General features: G+C 37.6%; 1 protein-coding gene across 9 annotated transcripts in view; it reads right to left on the minus strand.

Annotated features, from left to right (window-relative positions):
- The window catches only part of TENM3 (teneurin transmembrane protein 3), a 1,064,917-nt gene that overhangs the window by 412,990 nt on the left and 633,563 nt on the right, over positions 1 to 18,364 (minus strand). For all 9 annotated transcript variants that reach the window (XM_044938509.2, XM_044938511.2, XM_044938515.2 and 6 more), the window contains one exon: positions 15,916 to 16,194. In XM_044938509.2, coding sequence (XP_044794444.1) covers positions 15,916 to 16,194 — 279 coding nt within the window. The remainder of the gene's footprint in view (positions 1 to 15,915; positions 16,195 to 18,364) is intronic.

Genomic DNA, 18,364 nt, shown 5'->3' on the forward strand with positions numbered 1-18,364 from the left:
CAATATTCTTATCCCTTAAAGGACAAACTTTTCACCACCAAATAGATCCCTTTCATCCTTTGTATCCCTTTAGCAATAGGAATAGACAGGTAAAATTATTGCAATACTTTAAAGAAACACTGCTCCTATTCTGACCCTCTGCACTGATCTCTTAAGATTTTGAGATAGAGAATAATAATCACACTCAATGTACTAATGGTGAAACCAAAAAGTTTACACCTAGACCCTTAGAAATGCAAATATGGACCATAAGAGCTACTGGAATTTAAATCCTTTGTCTTTAGAGCATTGAAGAGCCCACTGGCCCAGTGTTAGGGCATGCCCTTGCCTTCATCAAGCCATCTACAGAATTCAATCGCACTGATATAAAATCTTAGTCAGGATTGAGACACACTGGTGGAAATGGAATAAGATTTACTATTAATAATTTTGCAGCCTCCCTCCTTGTACCATCATGGTTTTTCTGGTGGTTCCCATGGAAAATACATTAGTTGCAAAACACTCATTATTGCCATGGCGAAGATAAGTACAAAGTCAAGAGCACAGGAAATCTATTTTATGTAGTGATTGCTTTGAGATCTGTCAGGACACAACTAAAATGTATGGGAATAAGATATTCTCGGACTCTGCCTTTCAATCACTGAGGCTCTTACTCTAGTAACAAATTAGTGCACCGGGATAGAATAGATAGGATTCTTACTGATATTGTATGATAACTAAGTGTCTTGTTCTAAGGGATCTTTTAGAAAAAAAAAAATTGGAGAAATAAGCATCTCTTTTGAGTCTGTATTAGATCTGCTATTATTCACTGTCCATCTTGTTTTTGAATAAAATCATTGTATATTCCCTTAAATCCACATCTATTTTTAGTTTTTGACTAACATCTTTTTCATACTGTTTACTGCTTCATAAACTGCAATATGCACTCTTCTGCACGATGGCTTTATGTAATTGTGCAGATGACAGTCTATTTCAACTCTCTTTCTGGGGCCTTTCGTTATTTATTTTCCCACTGCAGCCACATTTTTCCAGGTTCTGCACTCATCTTTAACTCCTGTCTTTCTCACATGACAAAGTCCTGAAAATCCTACTACACCTGTCCTCTCGATTCAGCATAACGCCTTTCTATTTATAGTATATGGAACTGCAGCTCATCCATTCCAAGTTGGCCTTCGTACAGCTCATTCATCGCGTTTCTACTGTTTTAAGAGGGGGACTGGACAGACATGGCCTGCAGAAACAATCTTAGCTCTTTCATCATGACATTGACAGTTCTTCACAAGTGGATTCCACTTAACTGTCAACTTTAGCTTCCACTATTCCCCAAGAGGATTCTTCCAGAATCTAAGGGTGACCTAAGGAGGCTACCATTGTTTCCCTTGGTGCTTCCAAGCATTTCTTCAAGTTTTTCCAACTGTAAGCATGTACTGCTTTTCTGCAAATATTTCAACATATTATACTACCTTCAACATCTTGCTGGTATTCTATGAATTCTTCAAAATCTTTCCTTTTCTAAACCTGTATTACTTTTTTCTTTCCAGTGTGCAATTTAGCCATGTTGCTAAACCATTTCATCCAGTTGCTTTGTCTTGTAATTGTTTTCTGTTTGTAATGCCCTGTATCTTCAAGTCTGTAGGCCTGAGAGCAAAAGGTCCAATCTTATTCTTTAAAAATATCTGTCAAATTATTTAAGGCAAGGAGGTCCACAAAATAAGTGCATAATGCAACCTGACTTTTGCAGGTTTCATGCTTTATTTTTTAATAAAAAATAGATCTCATAACTGCTGCTGATATTTTATTTAATGTCCACAAACCTATGTGAGTCTGTTTTTCTACTGTATTTTTTGCAATGCCTAAGAGTTATATTATACTGTTACTGGTTAATTGTGCATTCCTGAAAATGTTTACTTTTAGTTAACATTCTAGATCTCTCAGAAACCACCAAACCTGAATTTAGTATCCACTACTATTGTATAAGATATATGATAAATCTTACCCCATTTCTTTTGCAAAGAATTAATAGCACTAATTTTTATTGATGTCTTATTGCCAAAATTTAAGTAGATTAGCATGTATTCATTGGACATTATGAAGCAATCCCTAATTAAATTAAATGACATTTAAAAAAGCAAACTGTGTGAAGGAAATCAATTTAAATTTGTACACCACTCAACCCAACCCAGGGATTGAACTCAGGTCTCCTGCATTGCAGGTGGATTCTTTACCAGCTGAGCCACCAAGGAAGCCCTCGTACACCACAGACTATATCTAAAATTCAGATAGATTAAATGTAAAAAAAAAAAAAAAAAAAAAAGTGAAGAAAATAAAACTGATTATTTGTTCTAGGGGTCAAGTCAACATTTCTAGGCATAAAAAAGCCACAAGGAAAATAATAATTGATAACTATATTTTAAAGTTTCTAAAAAATTCTTTCAAAAATGAAATGATTCAAGCCCACTCAGGGATGCCAAATAAATGAACAAATACAAAATTAAACCGAGGAAAGCACTTATGGTATATTTAGATATTTTAAAAGAGACAAGGGGTTATTAAGATTCTTGCTTCATGAAACCTATGCAATTCAATAAGAAAAAAAATATGTATATGTACATGTGTAACTATATCTCTGTATCTTTTCCAACAGCCTATTGATTGATGGAAAGAGATTTACCTCCCACTGTTACTATCACCTGCTTTAAGTTTTTCATTTATTTAATAAGGATACAGAAACTTTGTGGAAATGAACTTGCTCCTCCAAGCTGGAGTCAATACAGATTTTCTTGGCACCTAGAATCTCTAATAAGGAGTGTGCAGCTGTTTAAGCAAGGTGGAATCCTGATAGAGTGGAGGACGTTACATCTGTGATGTGCCCCAGCTCTTTCATAGCTGGAGTTCGTGTCATTATTCATCACTACTGGGGAACTACACATATGTCTATAAGCAGAAGGCCTGCATTTAAGGAGACGTTTATTTTTATCAGGTCCTCCTGCAACCAAACCCTTCTCATCAAGGCCAGATGTACACAAGGTGGAAAAAAGCAGAGTCAGTGTCCCAGTGTCCTTGAATGCTGTCTCCTCCTTCAGTTTCCTGATTTCTGGAAGACCCATTTCTCCACCCCGAATAGAATAATGTGCAAAGGGCATAAACTGACAATTCACAAAAGAAATACAAAGAGTACACACACCTATATGAGACTATATTTAACCTATTACTCAAATGAATATACAACAGTGAGATACCATGTTTCCATCTAGTTGCCAAAATTTTAAGCATGGCAACATTCCTTTTCAATGGCTTATGGGAAAAGATACTTATTAATATTTCTAGTCAGAGTGTAAATTGATACAACTTTTTTTTTTTTCAGGGCATTTTGACAGGGTCTATCAAAGGCTTTAAACTGTACATACCCTTCATACCCTTTGCCTCTGATATTCCATTTCCAAGAATTTATCCTAAGGTATTAAGGGATACAGAATTAGAGACAAAGATTTATCCACTAGAATTGTTATCACAACGCAATTTATGAAACTGAAAATTCAAACAACCTAGCTGTCTAAAAGTAGTGGATATGTTAAAACAAATTATGGAAGAGTCTAATAATGTGGAGAAACTTAGCTCAAAACAGAAATTTCTTTTTTTTTTTTTTTGCCACACACGAGGCCTGTAGGATTTCAGTTCCCTAATCATTTGAACCCAGGCCACAGCAGTGAAAGCACTGAACTCTAGCCACTAGACCACGATGGAACTCCCAGAAATTCCAATTTAATTAAAAAATACACACAGAGATAAAAATAAAAGCGTAAATACCAAAATAGGAACTAGTGAATATTATCCACATACTCCTCTGTGTCTTCCAATGATATGTAATGCTAAGTAACTAAAATAAATTCAGGGCATGAATTTGTTTTATATAAACACTTATAATATTTTATACTTAAAATTGGTTTAAAGTTCCATTTTTATTATTTCTATCATCACCTATCATTTTACTTGTTAGTGATACAATACAAATAATGATTAAATGCTTAAAAAATTCTAATGATTATCTGAAGTCTTTAAACTTCCTAAATAGGTTCATTTAAACAATTTAAGTTACCTTTGAGCACATTTTGTACAATCTAGACAATGGTGCTCCACTCACAGGAAATGAGACACAGTCCATTATATGGGAATGTTTTATACTTGTTTTCTGTAGCAACTGACATTTCATTCAAACACTTTCCAGTCCCCCAGGAATCTCCAGCTGCTGTATGTCAAAATTTTAAGATTTCTCTTTGTGAACTTTAACACTTCTATAAAAACCAGTTGGAAGAGCAAGTCTACTTCCAACTGATTACTTTGATATTAACCAGTTAAAGCAAATCAATTATTCAGTTTAGTCTAAATCATCATTTCACAAAGTCACAGTTTTCCATACGCAAACATGCATAAACAAATAATAACTACCATTCTGGCTTTTTATAGCCTATTTCTATTTCTCAGACATGTCACCTGTGGTCTGTTTTTCACTCTCTTTTGTGTATTTTTAAAAAATGAATGTTGGGTAATTCCTCGAGTGTTTGCTAATAATCAAATCTGGTTGTATAATTTTATGTTGGTAAATATGCATTTTGTTTTTATGCAAAAAGACAGTGTAGCTAGTACAAAACCATGCAGGAGTTACTAAGGCGCAAAGACTTATTCTTTAATTTTTTTGGCCACACTGCCCGACCTATGGGATCTTACTTCTTCAATGATGTCTCAAACTTGTGCTCCCTGTGGTAGAAGCTTGGATTCTTAATCACTGAACTGCCAGGGAAATCCCAAGACTTATTTTTAAGCTAGTAATTTAAACCATGGGGCAAAGATTATACAAACACACTTATGTATGTATATAGGTGTGTGTATGATCCATATATAAATATACATCTATTTTTTATTTATCATATCTACTTTTATATATTGGGCTTCACTGGTGACTCACCTGGTAAAGAATCTGCCTGCAATGTAATGTGGGAGACCTGGGTTTGATCCCTGGGTTGGGAAGACCCCCTGGGGAAGGGATCTACCTACTCCAGTATTCTGGCCTGGAGAATTCCATGAATTGTATAGTACATGGGGTCACAAAGAGTCAGACATGACTGAGCGACTTTTACTTTCATTTTATGTATCTATATGTCTATTTTATTATATATCTATATATTTTATATAGATCATATACACACACATACAAATCAATGATCAAGGAAAGGATTTAAGAAGTTATCTATGTGTCTGTATGGGGAATCCTGTACTGAGAGCAATCCTGTTATTTCAAGATCCAGAATTGATAATTATCTGTTTTTCATTGAACTCTAGGTGCGCTATATTTAATAGTTTTATAAAGCTATTTTAAACAAAATATCAATTTTGAATAAAAATGTACTTTCCCCCAAACCTTTTGATGACATGAACTTTTAACTCCATTGAATATCATCAATTTTTCCTACACTGCCTGGATATTTGCTATGACTTTAATTAGTGTAGATACAAATGTACCTTGTATTTATTTTTTAAGTTTTTTATTGATGTGGATCATTTGTAAAGTCTTCATTAAACTTGTTACAAAATTGCTGCTGCTTCTTCTATTTTAGTATTTTGGTTCAGGAGGCACATGGTATTTAGCTCACTGGCCAGGGATCCAACCCACACCCCCATTGGAAGGTGAAATCTTAACCATTGGGCCACCAGGGAAGTCCCAGAAAGATACCTTTTAAACGTATATCTCTCCTACAGCAAACTCCAAGCTACTGATGTACACAAAATTGTAAGATGAAAAGTACCTTAGAAGATAAAAAGTATCGAGGAATTCAGTTACCTAAGTTTCTATTCCAAGATCTCTCTGCTCCTGACCTCTCCGAGGCCAGACCTCATTGCCCCTTTAATCTTCACTTCTATCTTCTTGTTATAATATCACCCTGTCCATTTCCTAGGAAAGATCCTGAAATGTCCTCCAATATAAAAATATCCCTGCCCTTGTGTTCCCCAGGAGTTACACCCAACTCTTTCCTTAGTTCAGGTTTGGAAAGAAAAATCTGTACTTGCTGGTGCCATGGTTTCCGTTCATCTCTCCACCCACTGCCACTTGGTGACCACACGCACTACTCAGTAATTCATATCCTCTGTGCAGTCCACAGGCTATCACTTCTGTGCTTGTAGACCTTCACTTACTACACTTCTGGAAATGTCTGACTGCTAATCATTTCCTGCCTCTGTGGTCTTCGTGAATGGCCACTTCCTTTTGTCTCTATGGAAAGTCCCTCTTTGTTTCTTTCATTGGTGCTTCTTCTATAACTTTATGTTAAATGTTGGTGACCTCAGTATTATACCTTCATTCCTCTTCTTTTCTCATTTTATCTGCTTTTGGGGAAAGGTTTGATTATGCCCCATGGCTTTCACTGCAATTGTACAGATCATAAGGTAAATATTTCTGAACAAAATCTAACTGAATTTTATATATATGAAAAGTGAAGATATTAGTCACTTAGTCGTATCCAACTCTTTGCAACCACATGGCCTATAGCCTGCCAGACTCCTCTGTCCATGGAATTCTCCAGGCAAGAATACTGCAATGGGTAGCCATGCCCTCCTCCAGAGGATCTTCCTGACCCTGGAAATGAACCCTGCATCTCCTGCATCGACAGGCAGATTCTTCACCATCTGAGCTACCAGCAAAGTACATAGATATATACAATTGCTTAATCTATTCTGAATTTTGATGTTCCACAGACCCCTCAAATACAACCTGGCCTTGTCTGAATTACTGACTTTATTAAACAATAAGCTTTAAGCTCCCACTTGGATTTACACCATCACTTCCATGTTAGAGAGTCTTTTAAATGTCTTCTTCTTCCCTAACCCCAATGCAGAGTTAATCAAGTTTTCATTCTGTCGAATTTTAATGTCTCCCTTTCCTTTCCAATTCTTGGTTCAAACATTTGTATTTTCTCACTTTGCTAATTATAACACTACCTGATTGGCTAGTTTCCTCTCAAGTTTGACCTCCAATCATGGAGCTGTTCAGCCACAGCTCTGGCTCCAGGATCAGGCACTGCATGAGGGAGCACAGAGACGCAAGGGTGAACAGGGCCATGGCCCTACAGAGCTTACTCCCTTTGTGGGAAAGACAGCCAACTCCCTATACTGCTCTCAAGGTGCTCTGTAAATGGTAAATATGCCTGTAATATTCCTTTGCATGAAAAATTTTCAGAGACTCCCATTACCTACAGAAAATGTACAAATTCCTGAGCATGGCCATTGAAGGTGTTTTGCAGTTTGGTCTGGGGCTATCTGTAGACCAAACACTCATCACTCATCCACACACAACCTGTGTTCCAGGCACCAAACAGCCTGCAACTGTTGCAACAGATCATGGGGATTTTACACCCTCTCCTTCGTTGCTTTGTCTACATCTTGCATTTTTGCACATCCTTTGAGCCCGTGTACTGGTATTTTGGTCATCTGATGCCAACAGCCAACTCACTGGAAAAGTCCCTGAGGCTGGGAAAGATAGAGGGCAGAAGGAGAAGAGCGTGTCAGAGGAGGAGACGGCTGGACGGTATTATGGATGCAATGGACATGAACTTGCGTCGACTTCAGGAGATGGTGAGGGACAGGGAGGCCTGGGGTGCTGCAGTCCATGGGGTCGCAGAGTTGGACGACTGAACTGGGTGGCAACCACAACAATAACCAATGCTGCTTCCTTCCTCCTTTATGAAACCATTTTTCCTCTGCTGCCTCTCCTGTCTCTGTGGCAAGAATCTGCTCTATGCTGACATCAATTCTGCACTCTGTGTTGTAGTATTACTTAGCACATTAAAATTACAATGCAATATTTACTTGCCTATTTGCCCAACCAGCCTGTGAGTTTTTACAATCAGAGACTATATCTTACTCATTTTTTCCCCCAGCCCCTGGTACAATACCTAACATTGACTACTCATTGAATGAAAATGTAGTTGCTATACTAAGAAATCAATTCAAAAAGTCATGTCCCAACTTTATTCAGTTTTCGGCTTCTGTGTGACTTCATGTTTACAGTTAAGGTACAATTCATAATGGGATTTTCCAGGCAAGAGTACTGGAGTGGGGTGCCATTGCCTTCTCCCAAGACATTTTAAATTGTTCCTTTCTCAAGTTTATATGCATTTGTATCCATTTTAATATGAATTCAAAAAGCTTTTACATTTAGTTTATAATCTAATCATTATGGAAAACTATCTCAAGTCAAATGATAAAGAGAAGAAAATTCCAATACAGTGAAACCCTCATTCAAGCTATTTAGTAAATAATGTAGATTTTTCACATTTAACTTGTATGTGGATGTGATGCTCATTAACAGAATTATTATGACCTGAGAAGAATATTCTATAAATAACACACCCCCCAAATCAGTTAGTTCCTCTTCAAACACTTGAATACCCTTGAAATGGCAAATAAACTAAGGTTCTATGGCTTTAACACTTATCTTTTCTATTTCAGTGATAATTACATCAATAAACCTGATTCAGCATTTGCTGCTATTCAATTCATTAATTAAAACAATTTTACTGCTACTGCTGTGATTTTTCAAGGATATCAAAACACATTCAAAAATTAAAACAGCATACATCATCAGTTTTGATATGTGTTGGTATGCTTTCTTTTGATTTCAACTCCACAATTAAAAGAACATTAGGCTTTTAAACAGAAAAAGCATATATTCTATATACTTTGAACAAAAATACTTAAAATGCAAGTTGTTTTGTAGAAATGGCAATGTTTGTGTAAAGAAGAGCAAACTGTGAAGAATTCCAAAAATCCTCTTAGAATAGAAAATATAAATGTATGTAAATACTTAAGTGATAACAACCATGGTTATGGACTTTATGGTATTCTTAATTCTAGTTTCATAGTACTAAATTTTAAAAAAATTTTATTTAAATCATCACTTACTGTGCTTAAGTGACTTGTAACATATCCATGAAGTGAATATATTTCATCCCAAATGAAATATAGAAGCTTTTGCTTTAAGAATGGTATGAGTTGCTATTTAAACTATAAACATACACACATCACGGTGATGTAATTATTTTTATATATTGGAAACTATTTGTACTTTGCAAAGCTGCACTTTCATTCTGACCTTGATTTAGTAAGCATGCAACATATTACTTTTGCTATTTTTGACATCCCAGAGCACCTAAAACATAAAATATAATTTACAACAGTAGAACATGCCAGAATTGACCATTACATGCCAGAAGAGGGCCCAAGATGGAATTTATATTCAAGTTATGGTTCAGTATGTGTGGTAGAATCTCGTGAAATTTATTTCTCACAGCAGTGGAATTCCACCTTCATTCTTACAATCAATTTTCAAAGTAGGCTGAGAGTTGATAAAGATCAAGTTGAAGGAATGAAATTAGGCTAGTTAGGTGAAATTATTACACCTCTCTTCAAATTATTTGTGGAAAACTGAAATATTCTCCTTTTGTAAAAAGAGCCAGGAGAGAAATGGCACCTGTGTGGTGGCTAGAAGCGTTACAAGTATACGACATACCAGGGTACTCCAAGGTCACTAGCAGTTTCTCCCAAACTAGTCTAGATCTTAATTGGTGACAGAAGAGTTACAAATCCTTCCATTTCTCTTCTCTCACATTTATTCAGTTGCCCAGAGGAAATAACCTCCTTGCCCACTTTTTTGGGGATATTCCCGGGGACTCTGCCTGCCAGTGCAGGTTCGAGTCCTGGGTCTAGAAGATCCCCTGAAGAAGGGACTGGTAACCCACTCCAGGTATTCTTGCCTGGAAAATACCATGGACAGAGGAGCCTGTGGGCTGCAGTCCATGGGGTCACAAAAGAGTTGGACACAACTGAGTGATACACAACAACAATAAACACTTTTTCAGAGAACATATTTTTCCCAACAACATTATTTGGATTGCAAAATAAAGTACTCTGTTGTGAGAGTGATGTAAACATCATTACAATAGTTTGTCAAATTGGTTTAAGGGGTATATCTTTTTTTTTTTTTTAAGTACAGTAGCTCAACTTTTAGAATCTATCTATCCATAAAGATGGTGCAATGGTAATGGATGGTAAAGGAGATGTGAGTTCGATCCCTGGGTCAAGAAGATCCCCTGGAGGAGAAAATTGCAACATACTCCAGTATTCTTGCCTAGATAATTCATGGACATAGGAGCCTGGTGGGCTACAGTCCATGGGAACACATAGAGTTGGATACGACTGACCACACACACACATCCATATAGAAAGCAGACTTTAAAAATACTATTTCAAAGCACAAGTACCTTGGTTTTTAAAAGTGCTTTAGTCCAGCAAATCAAGTCTCTATTTCCCCTAAAAATATTGCACAATAATGCTCTACCCTTATTATTAGCCACATCATCCCTGGATACTTTAGTAACTGCACAATCACTGTGGCAAAAGTGAGGTCCTACCACAGGTATATTGCTAAGATCCCAGGTGAGAAATAAAGTCTTCCAGTAATGATTTACTTTATTATGTGAACTGATGAGCATCACTTGAATCGCCTTTTAATTGACTGGCTGTCTAAGTGACATGCCTTGGAGGGAAGCACCACTTTTGAAATTTCCTTTGACCAGGAGGGGAAGGAACAGGCTGGTCTCTTTGAAGTCTACAGCCATCAGACTAATTATCAGCCCCACTTAACGTTCGCTCATTTAATTACAGGGAATTAAAAAGTATGTGGGATTTTAGAGAAAAATAAAAGAGTCAATAAATGGTGACAGAGATTCCAGGCTATGCAAATTGGCAGTGCCCCTTCTGGAGGAGACCATTCTTTCTTCCTCATTTCATCAAATGCACAGATACTTGACTAATGCAGACAAAGGGAGGATGGCAAAGAGGGAGGGGACATTGACTGTGGGCCCAAACTGTGTCGGTACTTGATACTGTTTACCTAACTTAATCTCCACACTTAATAAGGAGATATAATTTCCCACCATTTACAATTAACAGAAAGAGTATCCCTTCACCCCTTATTTGGAACTCACTGGACACCAGGCACTGTCATTCTTAGCACTGCCTATTCCAGAGTCCATTTAATCCTCACAGCAGCCCTGTAAGGACTGTATGCCATTGGTGATTTCCATATACTACAGAAAGGTTAAGTCACTTGCCCAAAGTCACACAGCTGGGAGATAGTAGAGCCAATACCAACCCAGGAAGTCTGCCCTCAATAACACCTCCTCATCTGTTGCTCTCAGCGAAGGCTCTCAAGTTTCCCAGCCACAACAAGACAGAAGAAGAGAGCCAGCTCCTCTTGGTCTGCCTGATGTCAAGGGTCATCGCTTTCCAAGAGGCATAAGAGGCTGTGGAGACAGGCAGAAGGAGTCAGGTAGAGACCTCTACATCTCTGGTGCCAGCCATACAGCTGACCAAGCGGCCAGGCAGAGACCGGGGAAGTTGGGAGCTAGAGCTCTGGATGTCTCAAGAGCAAGCCATCTTAGAGGCTCAATGAGAGGATTAACACCCTGTGCACCGTGCTTTTGAATCGAGGCATTTTTCACAGTACTGAGCTGCTGGCTGACAAAGGATAATAACACTGAATGCATGCTAGTCTTCTTCTGGGAAAAGATGCACAAATAAAACACGTTCAAAGCTTAAAGCTTGATGTTTTGGGAGGAAAAAAGTCCTTTGTTCCTGACATTTAAATAGATATTTGGAGTTTAAATCAGATTACTTGCAAGGCTACAGAGTGGGCATTCAGTCAGGGGTCTTTTAACAATCCATCAGAGACAGGGAAAGATGCCTCGAACCATCGAGAACATACTGGCAATTTTCCCTTTGATTCCAGCATCTCATCACATTTATTTTGTAACCTCTCAACAGCTTACTAGAACCACTGCTTGTAGGTGGTCACAAACCACTGACCCTCCAGTATTTGCCCTGGAGCAAGGCAGTTGACTCAGAAAGTTGTCAATGCCTGTTAAGAAAGGTCTTCTCCCATGTCCTTAATTCAGAACAATATTAACATTTGGAATTTGATATGAAATTCAATCTACTCTAACAATTTTTTTTTCTCAAAATGCTTTTTAACTTCAACTCCTCATGGTTGGTGAAGAGTTAGCTTTGCAAAAGAATCTGTTTTATCACTTGTTTAGAATCTCTGCTAACATGGAGACATGTGACATAGTCCGAGTGTTCCTTGACTCCCGTGGGATGCTCAGGCCATCAAAATTTCATTAGCCTCACAGCAGTCCCAGCGCCTTCTTAACTTGAACTGTTGGCCTATTTATCAATAAATAAATGAAATCTAGTCACTTTTAGTGACTAGACTTTTCTTTGAAGTTATAACTAGAACATTAGTCAATTGGCTTACATGATTTTACAAATGTTGAATACTATTTTGTTTTCTGGGGAAAATAGCCTTATTCACAGTTAATCTCAAATGATGAAAACAGTCAACTGAAACTCCCCTTCTAAACTGAGGGGAGAAATAAGACAGTGTATGGTTTCTAAGTTAGTTTCACTTTGGTGAGTTATTTTATGCACATCCTTCTTGTTTCAACTTTTAGTGATATAACAGGGCTCCTTAGGACACACTGCAAGCTCACACACAAGTGAATACAACTAGAAAATTTAAATAATTGGAAGTCAAAGGAAAATACAGCTGGAAAATCAATAACCTTTCAGAGTGAGAGCAACTAAGAATGCCAAAATGAATTATTTTAGAAAGTCTATGTTAGAAATATTTGACTCTTTGTGACCCCATGGACTGTAGCCCTCCCGGTTCCTCTGTCCATGGGGATTCTACAGGCAAGGATACTGGAGTGGGTTGCCAGGCCCTCCTCCAGGGGATCTTCCCAACCCTGGTATCAAACCTAGGTCTCCAGCATTGCAGGCAGAGTCTTTACCATCGGAGCCACCAGGGAAGTCCAATATTTGACTAAAAGTAGTAATAATAGTAAAAATTGGTAAAAGTTTTGAGGATATTGTTTAAAAAGATGTTAGAAGACCCTGGGTAATAACAAAAAGCTTTTTTATATCAGAAAAAAAAGCCTCGATATTCTCATTTAATTCCACAATTCCAAATGATAAGGAATGTAAATATCAGAAGATTATGTTCCCCAGACCTTAATGTAATGGATCTCAATGCAATCTTGCTCTTTCTGATCAATCACTGAAAATTCAGAATAAATGATCTGAAATGTTCCTACAGAACACATATGAAATCTATGAAAGATCCAGTGTTCAATAAGAGGTCTGCTGCTGCTGCTAAGTCACTTCAGTTGTGCCTGACTCTGTGCGACCTCATAGATGGCAGCCCACCAGGTTCCCCCGTCCCTGGGATTCTCCAGGAAGAACACTGGAGTGGGTTGCCATTTCCTTCTCCAATGCATGAAAGTGAAAAGTGAAAGTGAAGTTGCTCAGTCCTGTCCCACTCTTCACGACCCCATGGACTGCAGCCTACCAGGCTTTTCCGTCCATGGGATTTTCCAGGCAAGAGTACCGGAGTGGGTGCCATTGTCTTCTCCGCAATAAGAGGTCATATCTATTTTATTTCTTCTTTTATTTCCTTTCCCGAGCTGACTCACTGGGAGTTCTTAGACCGTCAAAATGTTGTTTAAAAAAACAACCCCAGCCAAACCTTGGGGAAAGAGTAAACATAAGTTGAAGTCATCACTTGCCCAGCTCAACAAACATTGTTTTTGACACTTTATACTTTTGACTGACCTATTTACTCTCAACAAATGCTACCATATGTTCTGAATCTCAAGGCAAGGCCCTTGACACCCTGTCCGTGTCTCTCTTCATTCTGGTTCAGAATGACCACATGGAGAAACAGATCAGTCTAAGTGTTCATTCTTGCCTTTATATCATGAAAGGGACAAGGAGATTCCTGGGGCAACAAGTTCCTCCCCTAGTTCAAAATAATCCGTGCAGAGAGAGGGGGCAGTGATGTGGGAAACTCAACAGGCTTCCCGCCTCCAATCATTTGAATAATAGACACTGTTAGTTAACTAAAGGTGGAAAAATTTCTAAGTTTTATGTTTTCTGAAAAGAACAAAATGGTGTGTGTTTGGGAATTCATTGTAAGACCATTTTAGCAGACATACAATTTAAAAAATAATAAAAATTAAATTATCTTTTAGCAATACAGACACAATAACAAGATATACTTGTTATAAGAGAGAGAGATGCCTCACAGGTTGTGTGTGGCAAGCTGACCCAATGTGGGACAATACTTAATGGATATGCAGATGCACGGCCCATGATGCAGCAAATCAGAACTGATTTGCATTGTCCTCCTGCATTCTCCTCTGCTCTCTTCCGAAACCATCACAAAATTTTACACATATTTTAGGAAAATCAAACATCAAATCATGTATTTGAATATAACCATAGTACCTAAAATTGCTTGAAGAGGGTTATGTAAAGATATAGATGGACAGGAAGCAAAGTTTATGCCAAATCTTACTTACTTAAGGTGAGTGACTTCTGAATCCACAGTGAAAAGTGGTAGAAACCCAGGTTTCACTGAGGTGGACAGTTTGGTTCAGGAAAACGCCACAGTCAGATTCTAAGACTCGTTGTGTCAGGCAGAACTGTCCTTGTTTCCTGTTTTGGGTTGGGATGAAGCTAGCCTCCACCAATAACTCACAACTCTGTATGAGTTTCTATTATTAATCGATTATGACTTTGTTTTAATGCACTAAAATAGTCTCCATGAGATATTGTTTTCATTGGTTTAAAGCAGATTTTTTTTTTTTCTAATAGTAAGAAAACAAGCAACAAGCAGTATGACGCACTATCTACCCCTTCATTCAGTGACCTGGCTGAGATTGAACGCTGACAATGGACCTGTTTTCCTATCGCAAAGCAAAGCTGACAAAGTTGCTCCATAAAGAATAAAAATAAAATGCCATTGGTAAAACACCATCTTTCTTTTCACAAGTCACACAATTCTTCCATTTTAATTTTCTCTTGGCTTTTGATGCATCATATACACACAGCATTAATAACCGGGTTAAAGCAGCAAGTGCACTGTTCATATTAAACGCTAAAGAAGAAATGCCATTTTGTTGTCTGGTACATTGGTGCTGATACTCCAATTTTTCCTAGAAACTGCGCTGACTAAAAATTAAACTTCCTTTTAAATCTATTATTGCATATACACTAACTGCTTCTTTATCATTTTGCATTGGCGATAGGGAAAGATCAAAATAATTTATAAAGATATTTTTCTTAAAGTATGTAAAACTGCTATTTGGATACCCGAAAAATCCAATTTTTGTGCAAGGATTTAATTACAGAGTAATCCAGTCTCCAAAGCACATCAAAGACCACACTCCCTTCTCTTTATCAAGATTTCAATTGCTTTCATCAACCAGTAAGTTAAAAGCATGATCAAATTTGTTCTTCAATCACTTGAGCCCTGTTAATAAACCATTCTGTGTGCTCACTCATCCATTCTGAGATTCTGGAACTTCTTTGAGATATTTTTAAGAGGGAATCTACAAAGACATCTCTGATTACAAGCTGGCTCTGGGGTAAATTTTATCACTACTTGTTCTGCTACTCCATGGAGGATAACAGGTGACATGGTTCAAGATAAGTCAAAGCCAACCTTTTTTTTTTCTGTACATGATTAGACTGTTCTTCAAAACTATAGCTAACACAACAGAGAATGCTTGCATAACACAACTTAACACTCTGATGTTGAATGTTGACTTTTTTTTCCCTAGGAAAAATAATGCAATATTGAAGGACATTTTTTGAGTGCTACTGTGTTGCAATGCAAAGAAAGGAAGAAGAAAAAAAGAGAAGGAAAGAGGAGAAGAAGGAAGAAAGCCATTCCTCCAGAGTCAACCAAAACAGAGGAAGCACCGAATGCCAATGTTATAAAGCCACAAACAAAAAGGACCTTACCGGTTTCACTGTCGGATTTGTTTTCATGCTCCGTATCTGTCAGGGTGAGTGCTGAGTTGGACCGGCTTGACAGGCAGGAGCTGCGGCCTGACTTGACCCCCCGGCCCCACAGTCTCATGGCATGCTCTGGGGACATCACTGCTTCGTTCTCAGTATCGGCGTCTGACCCTGCACTGATCGAGTAACCTCTGTGGGGGAGCCCCATTTCCGCACAAAATGCCAGTCCTCTTCGAGTTGCTGGTTCACAAACGCCTAACTGCCTTAGGGTAAAATTTTGTCCTAATTAGAGGGGAAAAAAAGATAACAACCAGTGAGTATACATTTCGTTTAAGATTTTATTTTCTTAAAAAAATAAACACTTAAGCATCCAGATTTTTGAGTTCTCAGCACTAGGTATTGGCATTAGCTTCATATGACATGTGATCTAGTAAGGTCTAGTTAGGGGAGGGGTGGGTGTGAGGGGGGTCCACCTCTGACTTTCCACCCACCCCAGCTCAGAGCTCCTTATTTCAACCCATAAGCACCTCCAGAATGCTGGGCAGGAAAAGTGGTCCAGACCATGAAAACTCAACCCAGAAAAAGCCTTAGTTATCATTGATAGAAACTGTCAGAAGTATTTCCCTGGTCCTAGCTCTTATCCCAAACATTAGGATTTTTCAACCCGGAAGTCACCCCTTAGGAAGAGAAAAAATTGCCCTCTAAAATAAGCTACCTGCTAATTAGAAACAGGGGTTTGGGCAGTCTTTATTATAGTTTTCCACTTAACAACCAATAAAAATATTGTGCTTTTGTGTACAAACATACACTAACTTTTGGAGTGTAAAGTCTTGAAAATGTGCAGACATCTGACTTCTGCTTTAATAAACACCTAGAACCATCTGTATCGATCGAAGTAAACCAATTTGTGCAAATAAAGTGCACTCTAAAAAATAAAGTAGGAGTATTATGTATTTAAAAATTAATGATAAAATCAAGTTCCCTGAAAAATAAATGGTTGTGAACCCTGAAGGTTTTCACTAATAAATTGAGCATAATAAAACTCATGACACTGCAATAACTTAAAGCAAAGTGTTTAAATTAGGTGACACTTTCAAATGACTGCCATTATTAATGGCTTTTCCAATCCTATGTTTACTCTTGAAATTTCACCTATGTTTTATGATACCAGGGGTGAGAAGAGCGAGAAAACTGTTTGCTTAGAGGATGCATACATATGGGCCTTCTATTGCCTGTCTCATTGGCATGGTAGAATCTGAGATTTAGATACCAACTAGAATCAAAATACAGGAAAAAGAATAATAGTATACCAAGACTGATTTCAATCCTACCCTATAATACCAACCTTTTAAGAATATTAAGCATATATTTTACTCATCCTTTTCATTTTCCTACTTCCCTCTCTTACCTATCCACAAACACTTTAAAGTTAATTGGCTGGTATGAGAAATAACATACATTACATTTTTTAAAAGAGTGTGTCATAAATTATTTGTAATAAAATAATGTCTTGACTCTTGTAGGAAATGAATCAAATGTAATGCACACGATAGTAAATATTTGGTTGTAAAAATATTAGCGGCCTCCAGCACTCAGCCCATTTTAACCAGAGTGGTTCACTGCGTTATGGCCACGGTCAGATCAGGAGGAGGACTCTGCCTCATCTCGGTCAGACTTCCAGATGGATTCTGACAATGACACTCATAAATAATGAAAATCTGTTGCTACAATTAGCTACAAATTATCTCAGAGAGACATGAACATGCATCTGCACCAAAAGGTATGTCAAAAAGAAAACAGCAAAAATAAAGAGGAGGGAATAAGAACCCATCGAACAATGAGAAAGTGGGCAAGCTTAATGAGGTAAGACACAGTATGGCCAGTATTTTTCAAAGAGTTAGTGTGGACTGTACTTATGAAAGTAAATCCAAAAAAAGGTCAATGTCATGGAGAGTTAAAGGAATGTAATGGATGGTTAATGTGAAAGAGCTTATCCGTTCCTATTATATCACCTTTAAAATGGAGAGGGAGGAAAGGGTGTATAAGACAGTTAAACATCACCATCAAACATGTTGAGTTTCCAAAATAATTTTTCAAGTGTGAGAATGAATGATAAGATCCTGTGCATCTTTCTGGTGGGAGGTTCCCACATTGGAGAATAAAAATCAGAGACAAGTTAAAAGGCAGTGAGAACTCCGTTTCTAATCTCTGAAATGTAACTTGAAAAATTCCCCACATTATTGACTTTTCACACTATTGCCATCTTGATGCAAAAATCTATGGAGTGAAGGAAAGCAGAAAATGGCAATCTTGATTATTTGTTATCTGGGTATACAAACACAGTTCACTTTGCAGATAAATATCTAGGGCATCATCCCTATGAATTGATATGTGCATCCCAAACTCCTTAAACATCCAACCCTTTGAAACCAATGTCTAGCAATGATTCAAA

Source organism: Bubalus bubalis, chromosome 1 (genome assembly GCF_019923935.1).
Source record: "Bubalus bubalis isolate 160015118507 breed Murrah chromosome 1, NDDB_SH_1, whole genome shotgun sequence".
Lineage (NCBI taxonomy): Eukaryota > Metazoa > Chordata > Mammalia > Artiodactyla > Bovidae > Bubalus > Bubalus bubalis.